This window comes from Bombus terrestris, chromosome 11 (assembly GCF_910591885.1).
Source record: "Bombus terrestris chromosome 11, iyBomTerr1.2, whole genome shotgun sequence".
Lineage (NCBI taxonomy): Eukaryota > Metazoa > Arthropoda > Insecta > Hymenoptera > Apidae > Bombus > Bombus terrestris.
The window spans coordinates 11,950,743-11,977,148 of record NC_063279.1 but is presented as its reverse complement, the minus strand read 5'-3'; the positions used below and the strand labels follow the sequence as shown (position 1 = coordinate 11,977,148).

The 26,406-nt window shown below is 37.1% G+C and overlaps 4 protein-coding genes across 15 annotated transcripts in view; 2 read left to right on the top strand and 2 right to left on the bottom strand.

Annotated features, from left to right (window-relative positions):
• Positions 1–19,590, bottom strand: part of LOC100650123 — a 108,654-nt gene extending 89,064 nt beyond the window's left edge. Inside the window, exons 1-2 of one of the 2 annotated variants that reach the window (XM_020865552.2) lie at positions 19,463–19,590; positions 18,837–18,932 (exon numbers count right to left, since the gene is read on the bottom strand). The gene's annotated coding sequence lies outside the window, so the exon portion shown is untranslated. Of the gene's footprint in view, positions 1–18,836; positions 18,933–19,401 lie in introns of both variants that reach the window. The other variant, XM_020865551.2, reaches the window with a different exon arrangement.
• On the top strand, positions 1,339–18,185 carry LOC100651960 (breast cancer anti-estrogen resistance protein 3 homolog). 3 transcript variants are annotated; one of them, XM_003398840.4, is made up of 6 exons: positions 1,339–1,631; positions 8,399–8,621; positions 13,197–13,320; positions 14,256–14,495; positions 14,958–16,425; positions 16,636–18,185. In XM_003398840.4, exons 1-6 carry the CDS (start codon positions 1,589–1,591, stop codon positions 16,965–16,967), a joined length of 2,430 nt encoding a protein of 809 aa, XP_003398888.1. In that variant the 5' UTR covers positions 1,339–1,588; the 3' UTR covers positions 16,968–18,185. The 3 variants fall into 3 exon arrangements, with proteins under 3 accessions (XP_003398888.1, XP_012168966.1, XP_048265864.1); XM_012313576.3 differs by lacking the exon at positions 1,339–1,631 and adding an exon at positions 7,623–7,683; XM_048409907.1 differs by lacking the exons at positions 1,339–1,631; positions 8,399–8,621 and adding an exon at positions 11,602–12,300.
• A 1,180-nt stretch (positions 19,591–20,770) lies between the features above and the next one.
• On the top strand, positions 20,771–22,390 carry LOC100642856 (endoribonuclease LACTB2). Of its 2 annotated transcripts, none has more exons than XM_020865550.2 (4): positions 20,771–21,049; positions 21,128–21,361; positions 21,441–22,077; positions 22,150–22,390. In XM_020865550.2, exons 2-4 carry the CDS (start codon positions 21,234–21,236, stop codon positions 22,261–22,263), a joined length of 879 nt encoding a protein of 292 aa, XP_020721209.2. In that variant the 5' UTR covers positions 20,771–21,049; positions 21,128–21,233; the 3' UTR covers positions 22,264–22,390. The 2 variants fall into 2 exon arrangements, with proteins under 2 accessions (XP_020721209.2, XP_020721208.2); XM_020865549.2 differs by having other exon boundaries at positions 21,117–21,361.
• A 57-nt stretch (positions 22,391–22,447) lies between these two features.
• LOC100642970 (nuclear factor of activated T-cells 5) overlaps positions 22,448–26,406 on the bottom strand; it is a 57,870-nt gene continuing 53,911 nt past the window's right edge. For 3 of the 8 annotated variants that reach the window (XM_012313594.3, XM_048409900.1, XM_020865545.2), the window contains exon 6: positions 22,448–26,275. In XM_012313594.3, the coding sequence (XP_012168984.1) occupies positions 23,991–26,275 (2,285 nt within the window). In that variant the 3' untranslated portion in view covers positions 22,448–23,990. The remainder of the gene's footprint in view (positions 26,276–26,406) is intronic. The other 5 variants (XM_048409906.1, XM_048409902.1, XM_048409904.1 and 2 more) reach the window with 4 other exon arrangements.

The following is a 26,406-nucleotide window of genomic DNA, read 5'->3' as shown; positions in this document are numbered from 1 at the left end:
CGTTCCTCTCTCTCTCTCTCTTCCAATATTACATTCCAGGGTATTCTTTCACGTGTGACAAACTGCCATATATTTTTTTGAACACGTAAATGCACTCGGATATCTCGTATTTTGTAACTACAGTTTTATTTACAAACGTTTAGTTTCTGTATAAAGCAGTTGCCCATATTTCAACAGAATCGTTGTACAGCTTTTTGCTATCTTCGTTGATCACTCAATTCAATCTCGTTTGTCTCTCCAGTCATAGTTAATTATTTCGCGTTAAGACGATTCGTAGTATTCAGCTTATTAAGTTCTCTAGAGCTACAACTTCTTATTCCACGGAAAAAATATGTAGTTCAAGGTCTTATTTTCTATTTTTATGTATGATTTCATTTTTACTGCAAAACAGATCATATCATATATTTATACATATATACATATAGCTACAAGGACTCGAAAGTGATCTAACTAAAATTCATTTGCCTCTATTATTGATATTTAATTTCATAAATATAGAATTTTCTATTTAAGGAAACTATCCAGTTAACAGGTTAATATAAGGCTTGTCTAATTATAGTGAACCACATTGTTCAGAAAATAGGCCAACAGAAAAGGAAACTCCTACACTTGCCGATCATCTAACACTTCCTTGATCATTTCTACTCTAATTTCCTTCTCCGCTCCGTTTCCAATCTAATTACCATTCAACCCGCATAACTCAACCCCTCCAAAGTCTTTGGAAACGCCTATTCCCCATTTCCGCTCATCAAAAATCCTTTGCTTTTCAAGTCTCCATCAAACAAACTAAAGTGAAATAGCTATAGTGGCTACTAAAAAGATAACTCAAACTGAACACGAAAAGCAAATTGTTCATGTACAAAATCATTCTAAAATCCATATAGACATATGACATATAATCACAACTAACTGGGTCTATTCTAACATAAAAATATTACAAAAATATTACATAAAAAAAAAAACAACGCGCCATAGTATAACACCAACATAATACTTACAGTTAAGTTACCTATGCTTACAGTTAAATTTGGTAAAAATTCTCTTAGAAGAACTGATCGGAAATATACAGAACTCCCTGAGAAGATAAACTGCTTCGCCTTCCATCCGATCCCTTCCATCGATTACCCAATCTGTCTACGATAGTCTAGTGGCGTTTATTAATCAGTCAGAATAAAACTGACTCGTGTGCTCATCCTATCTCATTAAACGACTCTGCTCCCCTCTCTTCCTCTACGTTCTCTTGTTACTCTGTCTCGTTTTGTCAAACGTTTGCTCGTTCAAACGAACGAGGAACTCCATCCTCTTCCAGACTAGGCCTGCGCTCCCTCTCTCCACGAGCTGACATTCTCCTGGCGGCGGCGCTCGTTGGCTGTGTGTCGACCGACGACGATCGGAGCCAACTTCTGTGACCATCGAGGTTTCGTCCCCTCGTGTTCCGTTTCGTGGCCGGTCAGTCAGTCAGCTCGGTATCGCATTATGCTACGGTCGCAACGACGGTCGCATCCTAACCGTGGCCCAAGCCTCCTCTACGCGACGATACCAGGAATCGGTGCAACGTGAGATCCGATGGCATGCATCCACCCGGAAAATGGGGAAAACCGCCAGCAAACTAAAGTCCCGCAGAAGCCAGAGTTAGTGTCGCATTCTACATTTTGTAATCTTTTTCTTTCTGTTCCTTTGATTTGATTTTTGCATCAATTTTTGTATTCGAAACAGTGCTTTGTTCTTCGGCATTGAAATTTCTTTCTTCGAATCAAGTGCACGTTAGTTGTACTATACGATGTGTAAAGTCATTCGTGTTTAGTCAATTTACTGCCCTGTTTGTTTCATTTCTGAAACGATTTTCCTCGTTTCTCTGCGTCGAAGAATTTTTCAAATCAAAATGTGGACCTTGTTTTATACAATATAAAGCTCATGCAGGTAAAGGCATCATTTGCAAGTTACAGTGGAGGATTTTCAACGTGTTTTGAACGTGGATGAACAAATTTTTTAGTTATTAAGGAACTGTATTAGTTGTTATTGAAGTGTGTGCTTTTTCTCTTCTTTTTTTTTTTTTTTTTTTGAAAGATTTGAAAGAGATTGATGATAGTGTTTTATGCGTATGCGGGAGTGGTTTGTTCGATCGGTGAAAGGAGAGTGATGAGTCGCCGCGATTCAGGGAGCACGTGCTCAATGATGGACGGTCGAGACTGATATCAGTGAGAGATCTCGTGGTCAAGCGTAAAACGACCACGTGAAGTTACGTTTGTACATATTTAACCACGTTTGTATCACTGAGTTTTTAATTCTTCTTTTAACTTATAATTTAGTCGAACTTACTAATTTTATTAAAAAATCAAGAACCTATTGTTACGATAATGGTCTAATTAACGTAATGATTAAAAGATCCCCTAATCTATAGAATACAATAACCAATTAGCTAACTTTCTCCGCAGAATATTATCCTCAGAATATACAAACTAATTCCTTACAATTTCTCACAAGAGTCTTCATACACCCTGCAAAAACGCCACTTTTAATGCAAAAATGTGTAAAGATAATATATGTATATATTTCTACATTATAGAAAGTAAGTATAATTTATATACGAATATGTAGACAGAATAGGGAGACAAAAATATTTGTACATCTTAGTATTTTCAACTACAGGTTATGCTAATACTTTGTCAGAACTGTTTTTGTCCTTAAAACGAGTTTTAATCTTTTTAACATAAACATGCCAACTTTGGCGGCAAATTTTGATGTCATTTTATCTACATAAAAGTGCCCTTTTTGCGTATACAGAAACTTACATGAAAGACTATATGTACTAAAAAGTATCCTCTAATCCCGGCTAAAAGAAATGAGCACCGTGTTGCGTGATTAAAGCAACATTATTAGTAAAATTTTGCAAGTCATAAGTTAACGGCATCGATCAATTTTCTTGCAATTGTCAGTTCATTAATATAATTGTGCTTAACAAATTATCGTGCAAGAGAATCCAGGACGGTCTTGCTTCGAATATTAATTCAGTTATGCAACAGCTGGGACGAAAAATCGTTGGCCAAACAAACGAAACGAAACATCGCGATAAGTCACCTGGCATATCAGCGGTTTATCGTGGAGCTCCGCCTACGCAACGATCGCTTCGCGGGCTGTCGCGCTGTAAGTAAATACACGTGTAGAGAATCACGTTGGAGTTTTATTTGAAAATCGAAACTGGTACGAAGTATGCTAAACGTGGGATGTAGGTCGCACGGTAGTTCCTTCTTGCGCGGGCTGCGGCTGATAAACGCAGCTTGCACCGACCAAACGTCGAGATAAACGCGTGTCTTTAAGGACATTTAAGCGCGCGAAACGTGTAAACGGAGCACACGGGGGCAATCAGACGTTAAATAGTGGACTTGCTCGACATTTTTCGAGAACTCGACCAATCAGAACGACTCGACCAACGCACTAAATTTTAAATTATATACTTTCGTAAATTTTCTCCTACATTTTTTGGAGTATGTTGCTTCGAGGTTGTGAATTGGAATGTAATTTGAAATTTTGAAATCTCGCGATTTCTCTACGCGACGATCGAAACTCTCGGCGACTCATTCGTCCCTGTCAGCTGTGTACAAACTGAGTCCGATTGTAATTCCCGTCGCGAGGTAAACGCGCATATAATTACGCAGCCACGAAGGAAACAGGGGAATCTCCACGCACGTTTTACGCACGTGAATAAAACTTGTTTTTTAACAGTACGCGCAAAGAATCAGTCGTGTCGAACACTCGGTTTTCGATAACAAAGAAAAGCGCGCGTGTTCTTTCAACCGAGCTGATATAACTAGCGTATAACGGAATTTCTTTTAACAAAGTTCTCCAAAATTCGTCTGTATTTAAATTCCAAGACTTTCGTTTAAATGCACAGACGAAAAATCGAAATATTCGTGAAAGTTATAGAACGAGAAGCTTTCAATGATTTCGCGAGTAACTAGCTGTAAAAATGTATCACGAGCGAAAAGAGAAATATTCTTGTTCATATTGTATACGGTACATTTGACGGTATGCAGATTTTGCAAATTTCGAACTCTCGTCGCCAATGAAACATTTATGAAGCTGCAGCAACAGGTGAATCAGTGTCATTCAGTCAATTTGCTGATCAAGTTAAATATGATATATGTATATTAAACTTCCGTGAAACACTTAATATTATTCATTTCTATAATATTCTCTCTCGATATTTTCACAGGTGTAAATCCAATAAGAATAAAAAGTGACAAGTTTATCGAAATTTATTCAATCAATTGAATTATAATTATCCGATAAATTATTGTAAATATCACTCAAATGCCGAACAAAAAGTAATGATTTTATTCAAATTAAATCAAATCTGAAATCTCCAGAAAGAGATTATCTCTCATCCAATGTTCGACACATCGCCAAAAATCCAAGCAAAACATAACAAATCTATTTAAATCAAGCATCAAGCATAAAATCGGCAAAAATATCCCAGTGGTTTGTTCGTTTCGTTCGTGCTCAGTAAGGCTACCTAATCGCAGCTTTTTCGGTCGATAATGGTTCTCCAAACGTTGCATAGTTATCTCGATAAGCGGTTGGCTTATCAGTGTCGCCAGGTATGATGTCGGTGAGCAAGCAAGCGAGCGAATAAGCGGGCGGCGCAAAACACACCTGCATTCCAGCGGCTGTGTTTTTCGAACACGAACAGCCTCGCTCTTCTCCTTTTTCCTCGACTGTCCTAGGCTCTCCTGGCGGCTCGAGAACTCCCATCACGGCTACCTTCTAATTTTCTTTCTCAAGCACACCGTGAAATTTTCAGGGAGACTTCAAACTTCACTGGTGGCCAGAGAAAATGTGTAGAATAGGGTAGAGAGTTTATGCCAGTCGAGAGAAGAGTGAAAGCGTAAATGTAGTGTTTAGAATAGCTTTTATAGTCTTCCACGAATGTCTTCGTTCTGTAAAATCCTATGAAAAGGCTATTTTCATGCAAAGTCGTATCCTCGTGTAATATTACGTGTCGTATCTTCGTGTTCATTTATTAACGCATGAAGCAACAATAATTATTTTATAGCAAAACGCACTACTTTATGAGAATATTCGAAAGAAGTAAAAGATTGTGTTTGTGCAGTCTTGTTATTTCTCTGAGAGATATATAGATCATGCCAATATTTTGTGAAAATTTACACCTTTAAAGCGAAGTTAATTGGCATAAAACACGCTAACTTTACTGTGGAAGATATGCAATTTTATTTAATAAAGATAATCTTATAAAGGGTACGAAGACTTGCAATTTTCTCTACGATACTTAAGTTAGGAAATATAGTTAAAAGAAGAGGATCAAAGAGAGAAAAAATGAAGTTTGACCTCCTTTATAGCTGAAAAAGACACGAATAGTTTGTCAATAAGAATAGAAAAAATGGCGCGTTGGAAGATCCTCCTCTTCTTTTGTGATTGGTTTTTTGACGAATTATGGATAAGAGTACATTAAGGTCGATTATGCAGATCTACCGATTGAAAGGAAACGATAAACGTGCATATTCTTGCAATGAATGGACCATTGTCCCCGTCGGCGTTGATCTATCGCTGACATTTCGAGCCCCAAGAATTTTTAGTCACGTCTCCTCTTATCACGATCGAATGATGCCTGTCTGTTACTATGAAATTTAACGATTCGTCAATTTATTTTATTATGCGAAATCCTACTAATTCGTATGCAAACATTGGAATTTTTATATTAAACGTCGGATAGTCATTTCAACAGCTCATGCATACATAAATGAATAAACATTTACGATGAAAACATCTGTGTTGCAAATCAGCAAAAAATGCCGGAGAGATAAAAATATTTCAAAATGCTTAGTAAATGTATTTCTTCATCCTCGTTTCAAAACTCTTCGCAATAGTTTCAAATGTATACACGGTTAAACGTTTTAACACAAAACTTCCATCTCATCAAAATTAAAGATAACATCCGTAGTCGATGGTAGGCAGTAAAAATATTTTTCAAATATACTAAGTTGATGCGTATAAAAATATTGTTTCTGTGACCTTTGAATTTGATGAACCAATATTACTCATGAAAATTTTATTGCATTTCAATAAATATACACCAGTTTAATAACGAAAGAAGAAACTGCTCGCAAAATCTTCTATATGTATCTCAATCTACTGGTCCTTCCCACGAGCGAAGGAAACTTTGTTACGTGCAGCTGGTGCTCGAACCGTGTTCCTGAAAATAGAGCGGAACGGTTGTTTGGAAATGCTCTGAAACAGGTACACTTTCGTGGCGAAGAATGCATTCCGAGTCACGCAACTGCCGTACAATTCGCTACTCAGCACTCTTTCTCTTTTTCTTTTAAATCGTCCAATGTAGCGGAAAACGAAAAAACGAAGACGAGGAGAAGCATCTTTGCTTGTCTAGAAATACCCGGCGAAAAATCGCGAAGTTTAACGGGGGAACATGGTCTCGTATCCGCGACTGGAAAGGCTCGAGAACAGGTTTATATCCGCGCGTGTGAAGGCGAGCGAAGATAAACGAATCGAAGCGAAAGTGAGCCGAACACTTCAGTTTCTGACCAACTGTTCTAAGGATCCACGTATGATCCTCTTGTCAGATGTGGGTACGAGTGAATAAAAACGTAATATCTCGCGTGTACCGCGTATAAAACGATTTGCAAATCGGAATCATTGAATCGATAATGAACAATCGAGGAAGATTTCACGACTTCGATAACGAGCGCGGTTGTTTCGTGGCTGCACCTGCGATCGCGTTCTCCGTGAACACGATGCAGTGATCGGGTCAGAATTCCAGAGAAGGACGAGCCCAGTTGTGCTGAGCAACATTTTTCGAAAGTGATACTGATCCTAACATACGTTTCATTTATGATTGAAACGGACCGAGACATTTTTTGACTTTTGGGGTTAATGAACGACAGGTGGATTGATCATAGTGTAAAATGTAAAGTGAATGGTATGATCGTTTGAAGTGGGATTGAGACTAGAGGAGGGGTAGTATAGTGAAAAATGCATATAAGGAGGATGTAATCTATGCAAGGGAGAGATGAAACTTTGATTTCAATCATACAAAGATAGAAGGAATGGTAATACTAATTGTGAGAGCAGGTGCAAGAAGCTCCTATCTCGACAAATAAAACTGAGATCAGAGTCAGTAAACTCATTAAAACATCCCAGAAACATCTTTCGCAACAGGACTCGTTAAAGTTCTCTTCATACATACTTTCCTATATCTCTCTTTTCTGTATCAATTAAAAAATTCAATTCCACGAAGATTTAAGAAAGTAGTAGTTACCTAATAAAGAAATGCCTAGATAAAATTCCTTGATAGGACGACCACGATCATAGCCTGCCTTGTTGAGAGGCGAAGGGGAAGCCCCGATAAAGACATTAACTGCACCGATCGTTTGTATACGAAACCCGATGAAACCATTTTACGTAATCGCGATGGAGGGGCGTTGGCATCTCTGTTCGCGATAGCAAATCGCGAACGAGTGGTTTTAAACGCTTCCATTCGTCCAAGTGATTTGCACACTGACCACACGGTCAAAGTTATTGATTACAAATAAATAACAAACAAAAGTGAGTGACATAAACGTGAGCTGATAAGATTCGTCCACGAGTAAGTGGCACGGATAGCGATGATCGTAAGCGACAAGGATCGCGCGCGGAAAAGTACCGGCATGCGTGAGTATTAGAGATGAAGGATTTGAACTTCGGATTAACAAGTTTTTCTTAAATTACCTATGTATCGGCAAATGTATGGGCAATTTGTCGTTCGTATGATCGATGAGTTAGAAATTTCTTTGCGTAGAGATCTTTAAGAGTTCTCGATGAAAAACAAAGCGATTCGATTTGCTCTCTATAAGGAACGAGCTAATTTGTATTCTTGATGGAATGATAGATTATAATGAGACTAGGTACAGCAAGCAAATGAGAACGTTATGGAATATGAATCACTAAGAAATGTGTAATAGATGTTAGCGCGAGTTGGAAGTGATGTTTCTTTTGTCGAGGTTGATTGTTCTTTTTTTTAAGTCACTAAGCTTTGTAAGAGAAAATATAGCGAATGACTTTGCTCGATAATTTGACAGAATTGGTTTTCTAATAGTAATAGGTTTACTGAGATGCAAGAGAAAATTCGGCGAAATAGCTTGTTCTTCATATCAAAGCTATAGAGTCCTTCTATAAAGATGTACAGTTCTATAATATATTCTTTCTTCTTGATATTTGATAATTTAATTAAAATATGTATATATTAATAACACTTCATTTAGAATCATTTTGAAGAGATTTTAAAAAAGATTCCAATTTTTTCGGATGATTCTCGATGAAAGTTAAGAGTTTGTTTATTTCTGAAAACACAACTGCATGTAATAACACACTTTTCGATAATCTTCAGGCATAGCATGGAGCTTCCGGTTTCCATCTATGGGCACCCTACAGAACCTAGGCGCCAGTGGCCGTCGTCGAAAGAGAAACGGCATATCATCTTCAACCTCTTGTAAGGAACTCCATCAGAAGCGACACACGATCCACCTACAGCCGGAAGCAATTATTCATAAGGAGCCATCATTCATTGTGACACCACCGTCGCCGGAAGATCCGACCGAGGAGAACAGAAGGTAACTCGAGTGGTGTGTTAACTAACCACAAACTAAACACTCTGTTCGATAAAACGACTACTTGAGATCAATGTTATGTACATATACGCTCATATGTGGCTTAATTTAAATTCCCGGTTATTTCGTAAATTGTTCGATTTAGTTGAATTTTATGGATATATTTATATTACTTACCCAATCTTTAATAATCCATAATTTCGAAGAGTAATATCTTCAAGTTTATCAATCTACGTCTCATAGATCTTTAGATTCCTTCTAATTCATAACCTTATACTGATTTATATGTTTAACACGCTAAGTGCCACAAGAGTTTTACGATGTTCGGCCTTGACGTCACGATGCGATACATATAATGTTGAAATATTATATACAAGAGATATGTTACGGTGTATAATCGTCATTAATGAATTTATGTCACTGAGATCACCGGTGACCCGCATGGCGCTCTAGTGCAATTTCGCTCGATTTACTTATTTTTTACGATTATCAATTATCTCATATTGTTTCTTCGAGATGCTAAATAATTGTTCTATGTTGTTACGTCCCGGGTTGTACCATAAACCATAATCCATCCCTCGATCATACTTATTCGGACCCGCTGTAACCCTAAAGAATCGTCACAAGATGTAGTATCTTGTACTTTACTGTCAAGGACCTTAAATGCCATCAAACATCTTTCAAGTCGAAACGTTCCTTAGGGTTATTATTAATTAAGGTAAAACATAGAAAAAGCGGGTTTTTCCCATGTTCAACAACCACTGGTGGGGGCGGGACATAATAAATCTATATTTCATGTACAAATAAAACTATTTTTATACGTTTTATATTGCATTAATTTCATTACATTATTGTAGTAACGATGGTAATAATAAAAAATTCATAACTATTGACATTTGTTCAAATTATGTATTTCTAATAATCTCGGTGCGCCGGTCACCGGTGACCGCCATGGCATTCAACGTGTTAACGATAACCAACATTGAAAATGTATACTTTCAACGCATCTAATCTCCTAAGTTTCAAGTTTCACATATATACATATGTTAAAATAACATGGGTTCGAAGAACCCTAAAAAGACCCTCGAAGGACATTTCAAAAGGATTCGAGTCGAAATTCTCATGTTATAAGTTATGAATTAGCTTGTTGGTGGTACGCCGAAGATACCGGTACGGGAGCATAATAGAGCCGGCAGGTCCTGAACCGGTTTTCCTCGATCTTTGCCTTTCAAAGTGATGTCCTCCCTCGGCCGGCCGGGAATCCCATAGCGGAAAGACAGCACAATGGGGGAAACTATAAACGTTCCAGCGATACTTGTAGCTGTTTCGTAATCCCTTCGGAAATCTGTGCGACAGCACATCGACCGATCCTTGTCCCGTTCATGTCGAGATTTATCTGAACATTGCATCGCTGAAAACTATAAGAAGTGGCATTTCGATCGTTAATGACTTCATAGCTTGACCGATATGAATTTCAATAAGTTAAACGCAGCGTTAAATCGAGCGTGGTTAACGGAGTGTAAAGTGACGTTGGAAATTGATTCATTTTACGCTATGTTGAGCAGGGATTGAGTATGATGATGCTAATGATCGGTATAATTAAGGTACGGTAGCGCCTCCATGTTGCAGGGAAGTCGTAAAATCGGTCAAGCGACGAAGTTATGATAGAGCATACCGATGAACGAATTGACCGAAACTTGAGTAAATTGCAAAACTTCATCGTAAATCATTATTTCATCACGTTAAATTTAGTTCAATTGTGTACGTAAGTTCATAGGTATTATCTTGTGCTCTTTACACTGACTTCTTTTTATTGCTGAAAACCTCTTCTGCGGTAACTTTGCGTTATTTCTCTTTGCTGCTACTTATTTTTCTATGATATATCATTTTATTTCTTTTTTATTTCTTTTCTTATTTCTTTCTTTTTTAAATTCTTTATACTGCTTTGTTTATTACCAAGATAGAACGTTCAGATGCCACAGAAAAGATTTTTATCCAAATAATTCCTATAGATTCACAGAAAATAATTCACTCAAACTAACAAGTCCATCTAGTCGATTAACTTACGAAAATTACTGGTGCTTTCAATGAATGAATACTTTCATAGATCTTCTGCAAGTTTCTATGAACACGATGGGGAGGATTATGAGTAAAACCAGGAGCAGTGTTACACAAAACGATGCGCATGCGTGCACTTTCGCGCGAATCGCTGATAACGCGGGTAAAGTTCTGTCGCGTTGACATTACAGCTAGGGACGATAAGAAACGCTGCATACTTCTGCGAAACGTATTCCTCTCGTCTACGTATAATTCCAGTTGAAAATTGTTTTCGTCACGCAATCAGTTGCAGTTCGAAACGGTAGACTGTTAGACTCAAAATGTAACAACTGACGCTTACGAAACAATAGAAAAGAAATAAAATTCTATAAATTATTCGAGACAAATTTTTATATATGATTCTTAATCTTCGTATTTTGACTATACTTTTTGATAAAAAATTAGGTATAACATTCCCGACTCATCTCGATAAGCTGTTATTTTAAAATTTAATAGCTGATAACAGTAAAATTCTATAAAGAATTTAGAAAGATAAGAAAAAAAAACTGACAAAAATCATCCTAGAGTGATCGATTGACCTTGATGGTATGTATTTATGATAAAAATGACAAGATTTTTAAATAAACGCATGTGTGCTATGTTTCGCGTATGCTACGTTTATAAGTTTATACAGATGCTTCAGTTCTTATCGCGAAAAGAATAAGAAGAAAAAAGGATACTATCAAACAGTACGCTATACGCAATTTTTTCAATCGCACAATACAATCACGCGTCAGATGATATCGAACGCGTATAAAATAAATTGTGATAATTTAATTCGAAAAAAAAAAAAAATGTTAAAAACACCATAGCTTGGTACCTATGTAGAATAGTCCATAGAAATAGATCTAACAGATACAATATTTGTATCCATTCAAAAGGCGGTGTCCACATGTTGCACCGCGTGTAACCAAATAATCTCGTATATTTAGAACATATTGGGGCGCTCGGTTAAATTTGTTTCTTTATTCGTAAGTAGGGTGACGTAGAAAAATATGCAGCTATCGTTACAAGTGGAATCATCGTTTGTTATTGTTTACCAAGAAATATTCTCCTACTCTTAAATCAGACAGATCTATAACCCCATAAACTCATTTATATTACTCGCGTAATCGTTTTAATTTACTAACAATTCCTATTCTTAATTTCGTTAATTAACAGTCACATTGACTATTATCAAACGGACCTGATACTGTTGTAGTCCTGAGGCAGTACTCTCACGTCCTTGCATCGATCATCGAACAATGCACTGCCTTTCCAAGCTCAGTACGAACGAAACAAATGCACAGATGCGTTTTATTAGACTTATCGAGCGCCCCTATTTCACGCAGGCGCGCCAGGCCCCCATATGCAACACCCTCTTCCTGAACAGATCAATAACTTTCGCGTGTATCAACTAGGCCTAACGTGGTGTATCCCGATAACGTTGAATTTCTCAATTAAAATGAACGAAAGCCTCGAAAATCGGGAGAATATCTCGCGCTCGAGTTCATCGATCGAACGACCGGTGTCAACTCGAATGTTGAAAGGCACTCGAGAACGGAGAAAACGCAGGCGTGGGTGAGAACGCGATGAGACACCATGGGTACGCAGTAACGTACTTAGCATATTAAAAATGCAATAAAACGCACCGATCAATCGTCGTATACCACAATCGAATACTATTTTTACTTTAGCTGTTTCTAAGAGATAGCTGTCTATTATTTAGAACTCTTGACAGTTTTCTAATCTGAAGAAGTCAAGATTATTTTACAGTAAATCTGAATAAATGTATCTAAGTAGATCTGAGTTTCTTTGAAGTGGTTGTTAAGTTAATTATAAAATTTTATTGCTCGGCCATGTAAATGCTATCTTTACTTACCTTCGTAGCTGAAATATAACGTATGTAACATGAAATTAACGAAATTCTATGTATACAGGAAAATAATGAATTTTAATTTGAATAAAACAAATTTCCAACGAATTTAATTAACGAATAATAAAAGCACAATGATAGTACGTTAATCCAGAATGTTTCAAAGATCGTAGAAGAAAACAAGAAACGGATGAATTATAATAGGTTTCCAGTCAAACGAGATCGCAGCATCTATAGGGAAGGAAGAGAAATATTTTCCTTGGCTAGAACGACGGCCGAGTCGAATTCGTCTCCACGTCGTTCTATTAATATCTCACGGGGCGCCCCTCTGATCCTCCAAAAATACGGCCCTGCTCCCGTCGTGGCTTTCCACGCACATAGTTCAGTGGGGTGCGCGCGCTCGGCCCGAGAGCCGTGTGGCCAAACCCTATCTGTCTTTACGATTTCTCGCGGCTTCAAAAGAAAATTCTTTGCGCGCGATCACGTTCGTGGAACGCACCGTGTGTTCTTTCACCTTCGACGAGAGGGAAGGTTAAAAGAAACAAGTTGAAAGGAAAAAGGGTTGGAGAGATGCACCGAGGCGAAATGTGAACGATCCACGGTGTAAAGTTGCTTTTTCGACGCAGGTCGTCGGAGGTAAAGGTCGAGGAGGAGGAGGAGGAGGTGGCGAACAGAAGGGAGGACTGCGACGCGTGCGAATCCGCTGCGAAAAGGGTTGACAACAGTAACGACTATTCCAATCTACCAATGGTAAGTGTGTCATTTATTATAGGAAACGTTTCAGATTCGGAGAATTCGGCGGAAAAGCGTGGAATCTGTGATAATAGGCGTTAATAGACGGAAAAGTTGTTGATACGCAAGACGGTTCGTTCAGTGATACCACTCCCCAGTGAGATATAGATTTGTGAAAATTTTAAAGTTTGAATAAATCATTTTTAATAATTCTCTGATACTGATGATGAGTTTTATGCCTAATTTATATTTTTATACGTTAGTCGTGTTTACATAAAAGTAGTAAGTTTGTAGTATTGAACAAAATAATCACGTAGTGGATATTTTATGTTGAACAGAGGTTCTGTTTAGAATATTTTTAGAAATGATCAAACTAACGAAGGTCGATCTTGATCGAAGTATGATAATGAAAGGTGATAGACTCATCGAAGAAATTTGATGATTGATTCGTTGGCGTTACTGACTCGATGATTCAACAACTTTCACGCGTGACACTCTACTCCAAACCGTTGATAAGTTGTACGCATGAACGCTAACTTCGTTGATCCCTTTATGGAGCGAGTACTCAAGGCTATTCTTGTTAAGCCAATCTTGCGGTCTCGTACCGTCCAGACATTTCTTCGTTGATTGTGGCTATATGTAGCTTATCTTATGCGAAAAGTCATTTGATACAAATAGTAAGAATGCTCGTATGCCCACGCTGTATCAAATTAAACTACTAGTATAAGGTAAAGAAATTACTCGTTTAAAAATGATAAAAAGAGTAAGAAGCAAATGCTTAAGATTATTTATAGAAACGTCAAGCTATATAAAAAAATAAAATCTTCGGGTCATTAATATTGAAAAAATTCCACAGGTCTTCTTGAATTTCTAATGCCCGAAACGCTATAGTGTCGTAAACTATGTTCGGGAACCTCTCATTTAAAATTCACATTCTCACTTATCTGATTTAGGATCCACCCGAGGAGTCGACTCGAAAACTTTTGGAGCGAGAACTTCGACTTCTGGATCCTAGAGATTTAAGATCGCACGCTTGGTATCATGGTAGTACTCTTCGAGGTGGTCGAAAGGGCGCTGAAGCGGAAGTACCGAACGACGGTGACTTCCTGGTCCGGGATTGTGCCTCCCAGCCCGGAAACTACGTCCTTACGGTCCGATGGAAAGGCCAACCCCTTCATTTCGTCATCAACAGGGTGAGTTTTTCTTAAGACTATTAATGTAATGCATTCTTTATGTAATCTTTCCTTTTAAACAATAGAAGCAAACACTTTTGGATAAAAATGTAACAAATCCTTTAAATTTCAGTTTTTATTTTCCAAACTTCTTCAGGCAAATTCTGTAATTTCCTATTAATTAGTGTTCCGATATAATCGGCCGTTTCTTTAATCAGTATTCTGATAATCAAGTTTCTACTATATCTAAAACCAAAGATTTCTAAATTTTACTTTGAAAAGGAAAGCCCATAAATGTTTATAGACTTACAGATTTATATATTTACACATTAGCTTTTTTCATTTTTCCGTCCTTTATCCGTGAATATAATAAGAGAACTTCACGTTTTGATAATAGAATTTTTACTGTACTTTTCTCATCGTTATGAATAGACTAATCGTATCAAGAAACTATCGATAAACTAAACGCCTCTATACTAACAGGTAGTAATTCAGCCAGAGACAGTCTACGAAAGGGCCCAATACCAGTTCGAAGACGAAGCGTTTGACACGGTAGCCGATCTGATAACTTTCTACGTGGGCAGCGGCCGTCCGATAAGTCAAGCGAGTGGCGCTCGCATAATCACCCCAAAACCAAGATGCGTTCCTCTAACCTGCGTAGCAGGACCAACGAACAGCCAACACTGTTCTAGCCCTTCCTCCTCGTCCCTATCGACCGGATCTCCGCCTCGCCTACCTCGAAAACAACAACGAAGTCACTCTCTAACCGCTCAACATCATTCATCTGATCAACACGATAGTCGTCAAACATCGAATCAACAAGCAGCGCCCCATGGACCGGTCCAATCGAGCACTCTACCGCGAGTTCCACCTATTCAGAATCAACCACCATCGTGTTCTTTATCTCTGGGTCGTCAGAAGATCACCAGGGTGACTTCCGACCCGGCTCTCCAACAACAGCAACAGCCAACTCTTCAACCATCGAGTTTGAATCATCAAAATTCACACGGTACCGCACCGCCAAAGCCACCAAGGTTGCCATACGCCCCTAATCACCAGCATCACGCTTATCACCATCATCATCATTACCATCACCATCATCAAGGCTACCAAGCGTCAGGAAGCGATAGTGGAAACGGATCTGGAGACAGTGAGTTCGAAACGAACAACTCAGGCGGCGCTAGTAATCCGTCTTCCTCTGCTCCTATCAAAGGAGTAGTAATTAGAAGTCATTATAACACCAGTAATGATGGTACCAATGGGAATAATGGCAACGAGTATGAATTATCCGCAGAAGAGCAGCTAGTTGTGGCTGCACCGTCTTTAGAAATCACGACAGCTTTGGATATCGAAGGATTTACGACTCTGTTATTGCCAGCTGGCGAGCATAGACCTCTAGATCCTACGGCTTTAAGAGGAGTGTCTGGAATGTTGCACGACTCGGCACCAAGAGTCTTGGCGTCTCATCTAACGAAGATCGACCTTGAATTGGCTCTTCAACCTGGATCTGGGAATAGAAATGGACTGAGTGGTATCGAATTAGCCACTCTGCCGCATGGTCGACAAGCCAGGATGGATTTGATCGAAAGGTCCGAGTGTTTGAAGCTTGTGGTGGCAGTGACTGTGCTGGCTGGAGCCACCGCCATCGAAAGAGCAGCTACGATCAGCAAGTGGATCAAAGTCGCCATAGATACGAAGACAGCTCTGGGGAATTTGTATGGATTCTGTGGCGTGATGCTTGGTTTGTGTCTGCCTCAGATACAGAGGTTGGCGAACACGTGGCATTTGTTGAGACAGAAACATACCGACGAAGCTTTTAGTTTTGAAGCGAAGCTTAGGCCTACGCTTCGTGCTATGAACGAGTGCACGAACCCACAGGCACCGAATACTACGCTCCCACATCTGTTGCCCATCGCTTTGCTCGGTGAACGAGGTCCTGAAGATATTCTTGGTGCGTTAAATAAGGTTTCTCTTGCTTTAGTGGTAGATCTTCGATTCGAATTTAACTTGACACTGAATCCTCCAAAATTTCGTTTATAAAAATTAATTTTTATTAGTTTGATTTTTATTATAGGAAGAATATATTTTTGCTAGTATTGGCCATCTAAACTAAAATTTAATATCGGATGCGTAAAAAAATTTGAATCGTATCCTTTTTTAGGGACCGTAGCACCATCAGGTCTAGCAGCGGCAATTCTATCGCCCTGGGAGAATTCAGCCCCAGACTGTGGCCTATCCATCGTTTGGTCTCACTTGGAATCAGCTCGAAAAATGGCAGAGAATCTCCCATTATTCCGTAGAAACGCGGAGATAGTTCTCGAGGGCTCGAGAAGCGACGAATTACTATCCGATGCGTTTCGAACAGAATTTCATATAAAATTCCTGTGGGGAAGCCGAGGGGCCACCGTAGCACCGGAAGAGAGGCATTTAAAATTCACGCAAGTGTTGGACGCGATGTTCGACAAGTGTTCATCGACGGAAGTGGCGGCCTAAACGCGATCAAAGGAAAATATTATAAATAGAAGTGCGATTTATCTTGACGTTACTCGACGTTTTTAAATGAACTTTTTTCTCGCGAGAACGAGACAAGCATAAGAAACAAGGGACCCGAACATATTTGTGTTCGACTTGCGTTCTAGGTGTAAATTATGATTCTGTAATTATGTAATTAAGTGATTGTAATTAATTGTACTTTCGTAGGGTTTAGTATTTTATTTGAAAAGATCCACGATTGCGTGGTCGAATGTACTGTTAGTTGACTATGCGTTGGAACTTTTTGAAACGTATGGTAAGATAGGATTATTTGAATCGGTAGAATATTTCGATCGAATTAAACAGTTCATCTTATAACTTAATAAATTCAGTTATGAACAATTTTTCCACGATCGACATTTTAAGATAGACTGCTTGATTCGTTGTTAGTAGCCTGATGAACAACAAAATTATATGATATACTTTGACTTATACTCGATCATAGTTTTCGAGAAGGAATAAGTTCTATTCATCAAAGGATGAGAAGTTTGTTTAATTAACATTAATATTACTTAATTATAATCGTCATAGTAATTCAGTAGCGCATACATATTACGTTATTTTTGTAAATTATTTTATTATTCGTTTTATTAGTTCTTGTATAATATCATTTCGCTGATTCAGATAATCCTAACTTATCCTGCCATATCCGTTATCGAGCCGTTTCCTCGCGATTTTCGCAATTTTTTGAATTGTTTCATCAAACGAGATCGCAAATCGTAATTGTAACTCGTGGAACGTGATTTTTCCGTCGTGGCGAATGACATTTTTTGTAAGAGAAGAAATAAGAAACAACGAAATAATAAGTGTTTTGCGATAATAATTCGCCGCGATGGTGGAATTGTATCTCTAAGGAACAAAAAAATCAAAAGCACATAGCATTAACGTGACTTGGACGTATAGTATATCGCAGATGTAATGATAAAACGTGTCGTATTTAGCGCAATAACGATTTCCGAGAATGTTTAACGATCCTTTTATTATTAACTTTATTAAGGAAAACCGTATTTAACGTCTTGGAAGAAAAGTGGGCGACGAAAGATATGATAATCAAATCGAGTTGAACTTGTCGTGTACTTAACGCTCTAACCGATCTTATTATTACTCGACCGATTATACGTTGTAAATGTTGTTCACGTTTGTTCACATTTAATAATATATACGGAGAATGAAAATCAACTTCGCCTTTCAATTCACCCCCTCTCCCCTCCCGTCGATTTTTGATACATCTTCTACAAAGATATTATGATATTCATGTGTGAAGTGTGAAACTGATATTAAAACTTTCTCTTTATTTTGCACAAAATACGAGAGGAAAGATTATTTTTACCAAAGAATGGAGATTTAAATACACATCACGCTTCATAAATATTCAAAAATGCTTGTAAAAAATAAAAAAATCCGTAAGTAAATATGTCCGAGGACAATATTTTAATATGGCACTTCGTAAAAGCCGCGTCTAGTGTCATCTAGCCCTGAACTGAGATACGTCTGAACGTATCTGCTATTGTAACTCCAGCGCGAAAAGATAAAACAATTTATTGACTAAAATTCAGTGACGATTTACTACAAAAAGTTCGCGATTAAAATGTAATGAAATGTAAAGTTTTATTCTAGTTTTATGTTTAAATGTAATAAAATTTGGTGAGTCTGCATTAAATGCAACAGTTAACCAAGGATTTATTAAAGATAAATTAATCAAGATTTTATTCTTTAATATGGATTAAAACGAAAAAAAAAATAGTTTAACATGACCAAATTAAGAAGTGGTTTCTTTAACTTTTTTAGTTTCATCTTACAATTACTATTATCTAAAAATCAAATACATACCAAATCTGTATATAAAATCGTCGAATTGACCACTAATTACCATGGCGTCCATAAATTCCTATTCCTTGGAAGTGATTTGTATAATCAATAAATGATCTGCATAAAAAGAAAACCAAAGATTTAAAATAATTGTATAAAACTAAAAGCAATTGCATTAAAGAAAGCAGTAATCAAACTCGAATTCTGTCTCAAAAGTTTGTAATATAAATGATCATATAGACAGGTTTCGACACTCATACTGAAAGCATAGAAAAGACCGTCCGGAATTTTGAGTCATGAAAAATCAACATAGAAGACACAAAACTTCATATTCTACACATGTGATATGCTATGAATATTTCAAACAAAGGCAGAGACACTCTCCTTGTCCCTCTCTATCTCGTAAGAACGAAAATTTTGTTGTTTTCCATATTGATTTTTCATGACTCAATTTTCAGACGATTTCCCTAACGAATATCGAGGCCTATTTATATGATCGCGATATAAATTACCAGAATCTTTAACTGTTACATACGTGACCAACAAAAAAAAGAAAAACTACTAAGGCTAGTTCAAAACTACTTACTTTTGATATAATAAGACACTATTACATAACTATACATTAGTTAAATGAAGCTAATAGTAACCTGTAAATAAAGTAGAAATACGACGCAGTTGAAATTACACACGTCAAACAGGGCGATACATCCTAACACCACGATTTTCGACACTAGAATGACGTTATACGCAGCAGATTCCCTCTCAAATTCCTGATTGGCTGAAGCGTAGCATTTCGCCGTCCAATCAAAACCAAGCACAAAATTAAGATATTATATGACATAAAATCTCGTAAAGTCATTATTTTTCCATTTTTGCTCTGATAATATTAATCATATTCAATCAATAATTAAATACAGTGAATATGGTGTTTCTTTCTTATTAAATGAAGGAAAACAAATTTTAGTTAGAATATAAGAAAACAGAATTAGTATTGGGTAGCGATCGTGTCTATAAAGTATAACAAATATTGAATATAATTCAATGATTAGTACTACAACAATATTGAATAATTAATACACATAAATTGATGTTATAAATATATTATTTAGTTTTACTTTTAATATTTACATAGATAATTCACAGTTTAATGCTTGGTTGGGTTTGTTGAAATGAGGATGTTACTGAATAGATATTTGATGTTTATTATATTATCTCTATATCATATTATAGAATTGCTATGTATTTCAATTTATTGAAATCATAGAAAAATGTTATTTATGTATTGTCCTAGACAAGTTTTCTATTCTGCTCAATACATATTATAAAACTATTAATCACTTCTGTTATGATTTCTTAAATGATATTATATTGTTAAATAAAGCTAGTATCTAATGGTCTGGTACTTTTATTTATCTTATGGAATCTCCTTTAATATACCTTTTAAAATATCCGCTCCATGAGAACACCTTTTAGATAAGTGCCTAAGAGTAACATTTCTTTCCATAAAAATTCCATAAGAACAGATATTTTCCTAAATGAAATATTTTTTTAGAAACGATAAATAACAGCTTATTTCGACTCCTATTAAATATATATATTTCACAGACATTTCTAGCATATTACAAATAATTGTCAAATGCTAATGATCCCAATTCTCATTCTGATGCAATATTTCTGAAGATAACTGTTATCAGAAAATAGTTGAATTGCAATACGAATATATAAATATTTTACTAGATATAGGTAGTCCAAGGTAAAGGTATTGAAATATTTCTAAGAAATAGATATGAATTATCTATACAACTCAATATAAACGTCTTAATTTTTATTATTTTATTTTTTAACTAAATTTTCAATTGAATATACTTATATTGATTTAAAATAAAATATTTTCCTCTACTTTTTATATGATGTGGTAAGAAAAAAGATAATATACTGTGCATTGTGGTGAACTAATTAAAAGTTATGTTTTCCGAGTGAAATTTAAAATTTATACTGCGTTTTAATGAATGCTCTTCATTTGACATTTTTTGCAAAATATTGTATGTAACTATGTACTCTAAGTACTACAGAATCTATGACACTTATAAAGCAAGATATAAAATAAGGGATAAAATTCATGCCCCATAATTTTATATACTTTGTGCTATCTACTCTACTACAAAAAAAATTCTCCCTCTCTTGTTGTACAAAGCAATAAGAATGACGTAGCAATGTATTTTCAAATTAAACATGTAAGTATTTTAACGAGTCATGACTTGGCTGATAATAATATATAAATTTATCTATACCTGGTAACAGTCATCGTTTAGAAGGTACAGAAAACGAACCAATGTACGTATAGCTTAAACACGATTTAATTTATTTTCGGCAATATTCGAATTATTCTCATTTCCTCTTTGGTTTTACTGACAAACTATGAAAGTTTTAACTGATTTACCGTTAGTGTCAAGATTATCTTCGAGAGTCATACGAATTTTAGGATGTAACAAAGGAATTCTGACATTACAAGGTACAAACACATATCTTGTTGGTACAGGTACTAGGTAATAAATGTCAAATTCATTGGTTAAAGAAGTTGGTGGTATATGATATCTAATGCAAATTAATATTTATCTTTTACAGACGCATATTAATAGATGCAGGTGAAGAAAAATCCTCCAATGAGTATACAAAAGTATTGCGTGAAGTCTTAGAAAAAGAGAAAGCAACTATTCAACATTTATTAATTACACATTATCACCATGACCATTTAGGAGGAGTAAATTATGTTTTAGATATGTTAAAAGCAATTGATACCACAGGATGCACCAGTGTGTGGAAATTACCAAGAGCTTCTAATGACAAAAACTCCACTAAACTTGAAATGCAAGTTCAATGGGAAAATTTAAAAGATAAGCAGATAGTGGAAGTAGAAGGAGCTAAACTGCGTGTTGAGTATACTCCAGGACATGCATCCGATCATGCTTGCTTTATGCTCGAAGACGAAAAGATACTGTTTAGTGGAGATTGTGTTCTTGGTGAAGGTACTGTTGTTTTTGAGGATTTAGAAGTCTACCTGGCTTCTCTGAGAAAAATGTTGGGAATGCAGGCAAAAATGATATATCCAGGTCATGGACCTGTAATAGAAGATCCAGAAAGTGTAATTAATTATTATATTAAGCACAGGTTAAAACGAGAGAATGACATTTTGGATATCCTGCAGCAAAATGCAAAAGATGATGCATTATCTGAAGCAGATATTGCAAAACTTTTAAACATGGTAATAATTATTATTTGATTTATGATACATATCTAAACATGTGATGCATAATATAAAAGTTAATATTTCTAGAACGTTTCAAAACATTTGTGGGAAGCAGTAATCTACAGCATAGAGCGTCATCTTGAGAAATTAGTAAAAGAAGGTAAAGTGAAAGGCGAGAAAGGAAAGTGGCAAAGTATGTAACTAAAATGATTTTAGCAAATTATTTAATTTTAAATTGTAAATTGTTAAATTATCTATAGTGTTTATAAAATGCTTGTAAATATTATACAAAAGGAGAGAATACAATGTTCTATTGTTTCATGATTTATTTATAATCTAATACTATGTCTATACCCATGTCAGTTGAGAAAATCATCCAGAAAGCGATGCTGTGAAACATTTATTCGACTTACAGGAACAAAACGATAATACATTATTTACGAATTTTGTTTTTCAATATTTAGGCTGACAATGCTAAAAATGTGCGTACAGTGTACAATAATTGTTACAAAGATTTTTACGAAGTATATGCCACATAATATAATAATCTGCTTAGTTGATTAATGCATTCATAGTCTTCTTATTTATTTTACGGGTTCATTAAAACACGTGACACGTGAATAGATGCTCGATATAAAATATATACTTTGCTACAAAGACATATCACGACAATAAACGTTTCAATATCTTCATTATAAAATCTGTTTTCTATTAGATAATATTGGCGAGTATTCATACACGCGGTATATAGCACCCCTTATTTTGAACAAAGGGGAAAACCCCGACGTAACATGATGTTACAATATAAATCTATACATACATATATATATAGATTTCGTTTATATCTTTAATAAGCTCACTTCATCTAATCATCTGTTTCTCTCTTTGGGTAAACGTAAAAAATATATATATATATATATATTTATATGCACTCTATATATATATATAAATCTCAATGATATATATTTCTATGATATTAATTATTCTTCATATGGACATATAATATAATCTCTCTGTTGTTTTGTATTTGTCTAGTAATTATCGATAACATCATCAACGCAATCACATAATATCCTATTAATTGATATTAATCATTAACAAAAAATTGTATTTATTAAACAACATACGAAATATATTATACTTAAAAACATATAATATAATAGAAACGACATCAAACAACAAGATGATTCATTTGTTAGAATGAAATCAAGTCAAAGAAAAAAAGATGCTTTAATGTATTAATGAACTCTTGTAGGATTCTAATTCAAGGTACTGTGAAAAAACATAACTTTTGTTACACTCAATTCCGATGGCTCCACTTAAAGTGGGGTCAGTACATTGTTGATTATTACAACACATATACACACGTATCGTACTTACAATATTTCTTTTCCGCAATGAGAAAGACCAATCGCAGATATTTTACAATAGAGAAAAGGCACCTGGATGCGCAAGAGACATTTGATGGAGATAAATAAAATGAATTATCACATTCGACAACTCGTAGAAAAAGGAAGATAAAGAAAACTCTAATTGTCGCGCTCTTGTGCGCCCGTCTTACTTAAAACATTAAAAGTTTTCAATTGTTACAAAGGTGGTGCTAACTTCGTCCATTTTCATCATATAAAAACGGATTTCATATCTATCACATACAAAGTCTGAAACGACAATGTGGCACAAATATATAACTCGTACCGAGCCAAGACTATATCTCTCATACTCGACTGGTTGGAATTAATTACTCTCATTCGTTCAGTCGTTCTCTCTCTCTCTCTCTCTCTCTCTCACACACACACACACATTTTCTCTCTCTCTCTCTCTCTCTCTCGCTGGCTCGCTCACACATTTCCTTTCCTTCACGCCTTCTCTCTGTATCCTAAGATACATCGAATACACAATTATATTTTAATGACAAGAATACGGCAGTACTACATAAGAAAACCGTTTTGAGGATCGAAGCAGCTCGGATTTATGTAGCTTAACAGATCATGCTCTGACATCGAGGTAAGCTCTTGAGGCAACATACCATCTTCCTGCTTTCTAACAGTTGTACCGTTTGCACTATTAGCTGCATTTGCTATAGGTGGGTTTACATTTTGACTGTTGGGTGTTTTATTCGCCACTTGTTCCACGATATTATTCTGGCCGGAAGGTGATTTAGGCAAAATACCCTCCATAGCACTGTTCATTAATTGCGCGCTTTGAGTGGCCACACTGTTTAATATGTTCTTCGTTGCGATAATAGCGTGCGCGGTTGTCGTAGTAATGGGTCGATTGTTAATGATATCTTGAGTAGCGTTAGTAATTACATTATTAATCGCTTGCTCGGCATAATTAGTTAGCCTTTGTTGAGATGGTTCCTGGGCCGCTCCACTCGCTAGAGCAGAACTAGCTTCAGCAACGAAACCTGCTGGCTGATTTAACATGGAACCGATATCTTGTTGCACCGCCTGTTGCATCGCTTGAGCCGCTTGCGCTTGCTGAACCGCTTGCTGAACAGCTTGAACTTGTTGTACAACTTCCTGCGTAGCTTGCTGCACCGCTTGTTGAACTACTTCCTGCGTTGCTTGCTGAACAGCCTGCTGAACAGCCGGTACTTGAACTTGTTGTACCGCTTGCACCTGTTGTACAGCCTGCTGGACGACTTGCGCATGCTGCACCACATGTTGAACAACTTGCTGCTGCGCCTGTTGCACAGCTTGGACCGCTTGCTGCTGTGCCTGGGCGACAACCTGTTCGACTTGCTGTTGCGCTTGTGCAACAACCTGTTCCACTTGATGCGCTTGTTGAATCGCTACAACATCTTGTTGTATAAGACCCGGAATCTGCGGAATGTGCTCCGCCGCTGTCGACATACTCTCGTTCGTAACTTGTAACGGATTATGAGATGGTACACTAACGTTAGAATTCGACGTACCGGTCGCAGCCACGGAAGGCTCCTGCATCGACGGTAACAGAGCAGCGTTGATAGTAGTGAGCAAACTATCGCCATTAGTCTGCTCCGAGACCACTGATGCGGGCGATGGAACGGACGTTGCAGCATTCCCCGGCAATGGTGTCACGGTTTGACCCGGCAGAAAAGCTTCGAGAATCGTCTTGACGTTATTTGGTGGACTACTTCTATTTTGTTGGGGGCTCGAGATCGTTTCGTGATCAGTAACTGCGGAAACATGACTCATTATGGTATTACTATTGGGATTCACGGTACGCAGAGGGGACACCAATTGATGAGATTCAGCGCCAGAGTTAACAAGAGTATCTAACTTGACGCCTTGAGGGGAAGAAGCTAAAATATTGGAAGCTTGTCCTTGCTGAGGCTGGCGTCCTGTAGTAATAATGGAAGCTCGTTGTTGTATGGTACCTACGAATCCATTCTCTTGACCCTCAGCCTCTTTGACATTCGATTCGATATGGTTGAGATATTTTTCTACGCTATGGGCACTCTGTGCGGGTAGCTGTCCGTTTGATGTAGCAGTAAAATTTGGTAGTGTAGCGAACTCCGACTGATGATGCTTCATGCGAAGATCAACAACACCGCCGGCCTGAAGACTTCCATTAGGACTGCCTTCTGCCGGCAACATCGGATTAGTTTCTTTGTTGATATGATGAGGACTTAGAACTTTGACTTGAGATGTTTCGTGCATACCTCCGAAGGTGTTCTGGTGTGTCGACACCAACGACAATGGATGTGGATTTCGCATTAGATCTACCACGCCGAGGAGATTGACCGCCTCTTGCACAGGTGAACCGTTCGCCGCCACAGGAACCGACCTAATCATATTAGCCTGAGGTGCTTCCCTCGAGTTCTCGCTGACGAGCTGTTGCAACGGGCTGGTACCATTCGAACTGTTCGCAGTCGGCGTCGGTATGCTCTGCATGCTGTTTTCGCTAATCATACTGTTTTCGCTATTCTCGTCTAGTACCTCGGTCTTCAAATTATCTGGCAGAATTAATTGAAGATTCGAAGATGATCTGCGATTTAAAAGCGGATTCGCTACCAAAGCTGGTGGCGGCATCATCACGTCAGGCGGTGAATTTTGACAATTTGAACTTTGTGCAGCCCACATCATAACGGGTGTTACCTGAGAGGATGCCGTCACCGGTGGTGGACTCGGATCGCTCTTAAGAGCTTCCGGTGTTTGAGATGTTGGTTGTTGTGGCTGTATAGTCGTTAAGAAATTCGCTGTTCCTGCGGCTGCTTGTGTAATCAGAGCTGAAACATCATCACTTTATATATATATATGTCTAATATTTACAAATCATTTATAACGATACTTCGTTTGATTACTTCCCTTTTTGTATGTTTAATTGTCATAATCATATAATTCTTTTAAGAGAAGACAA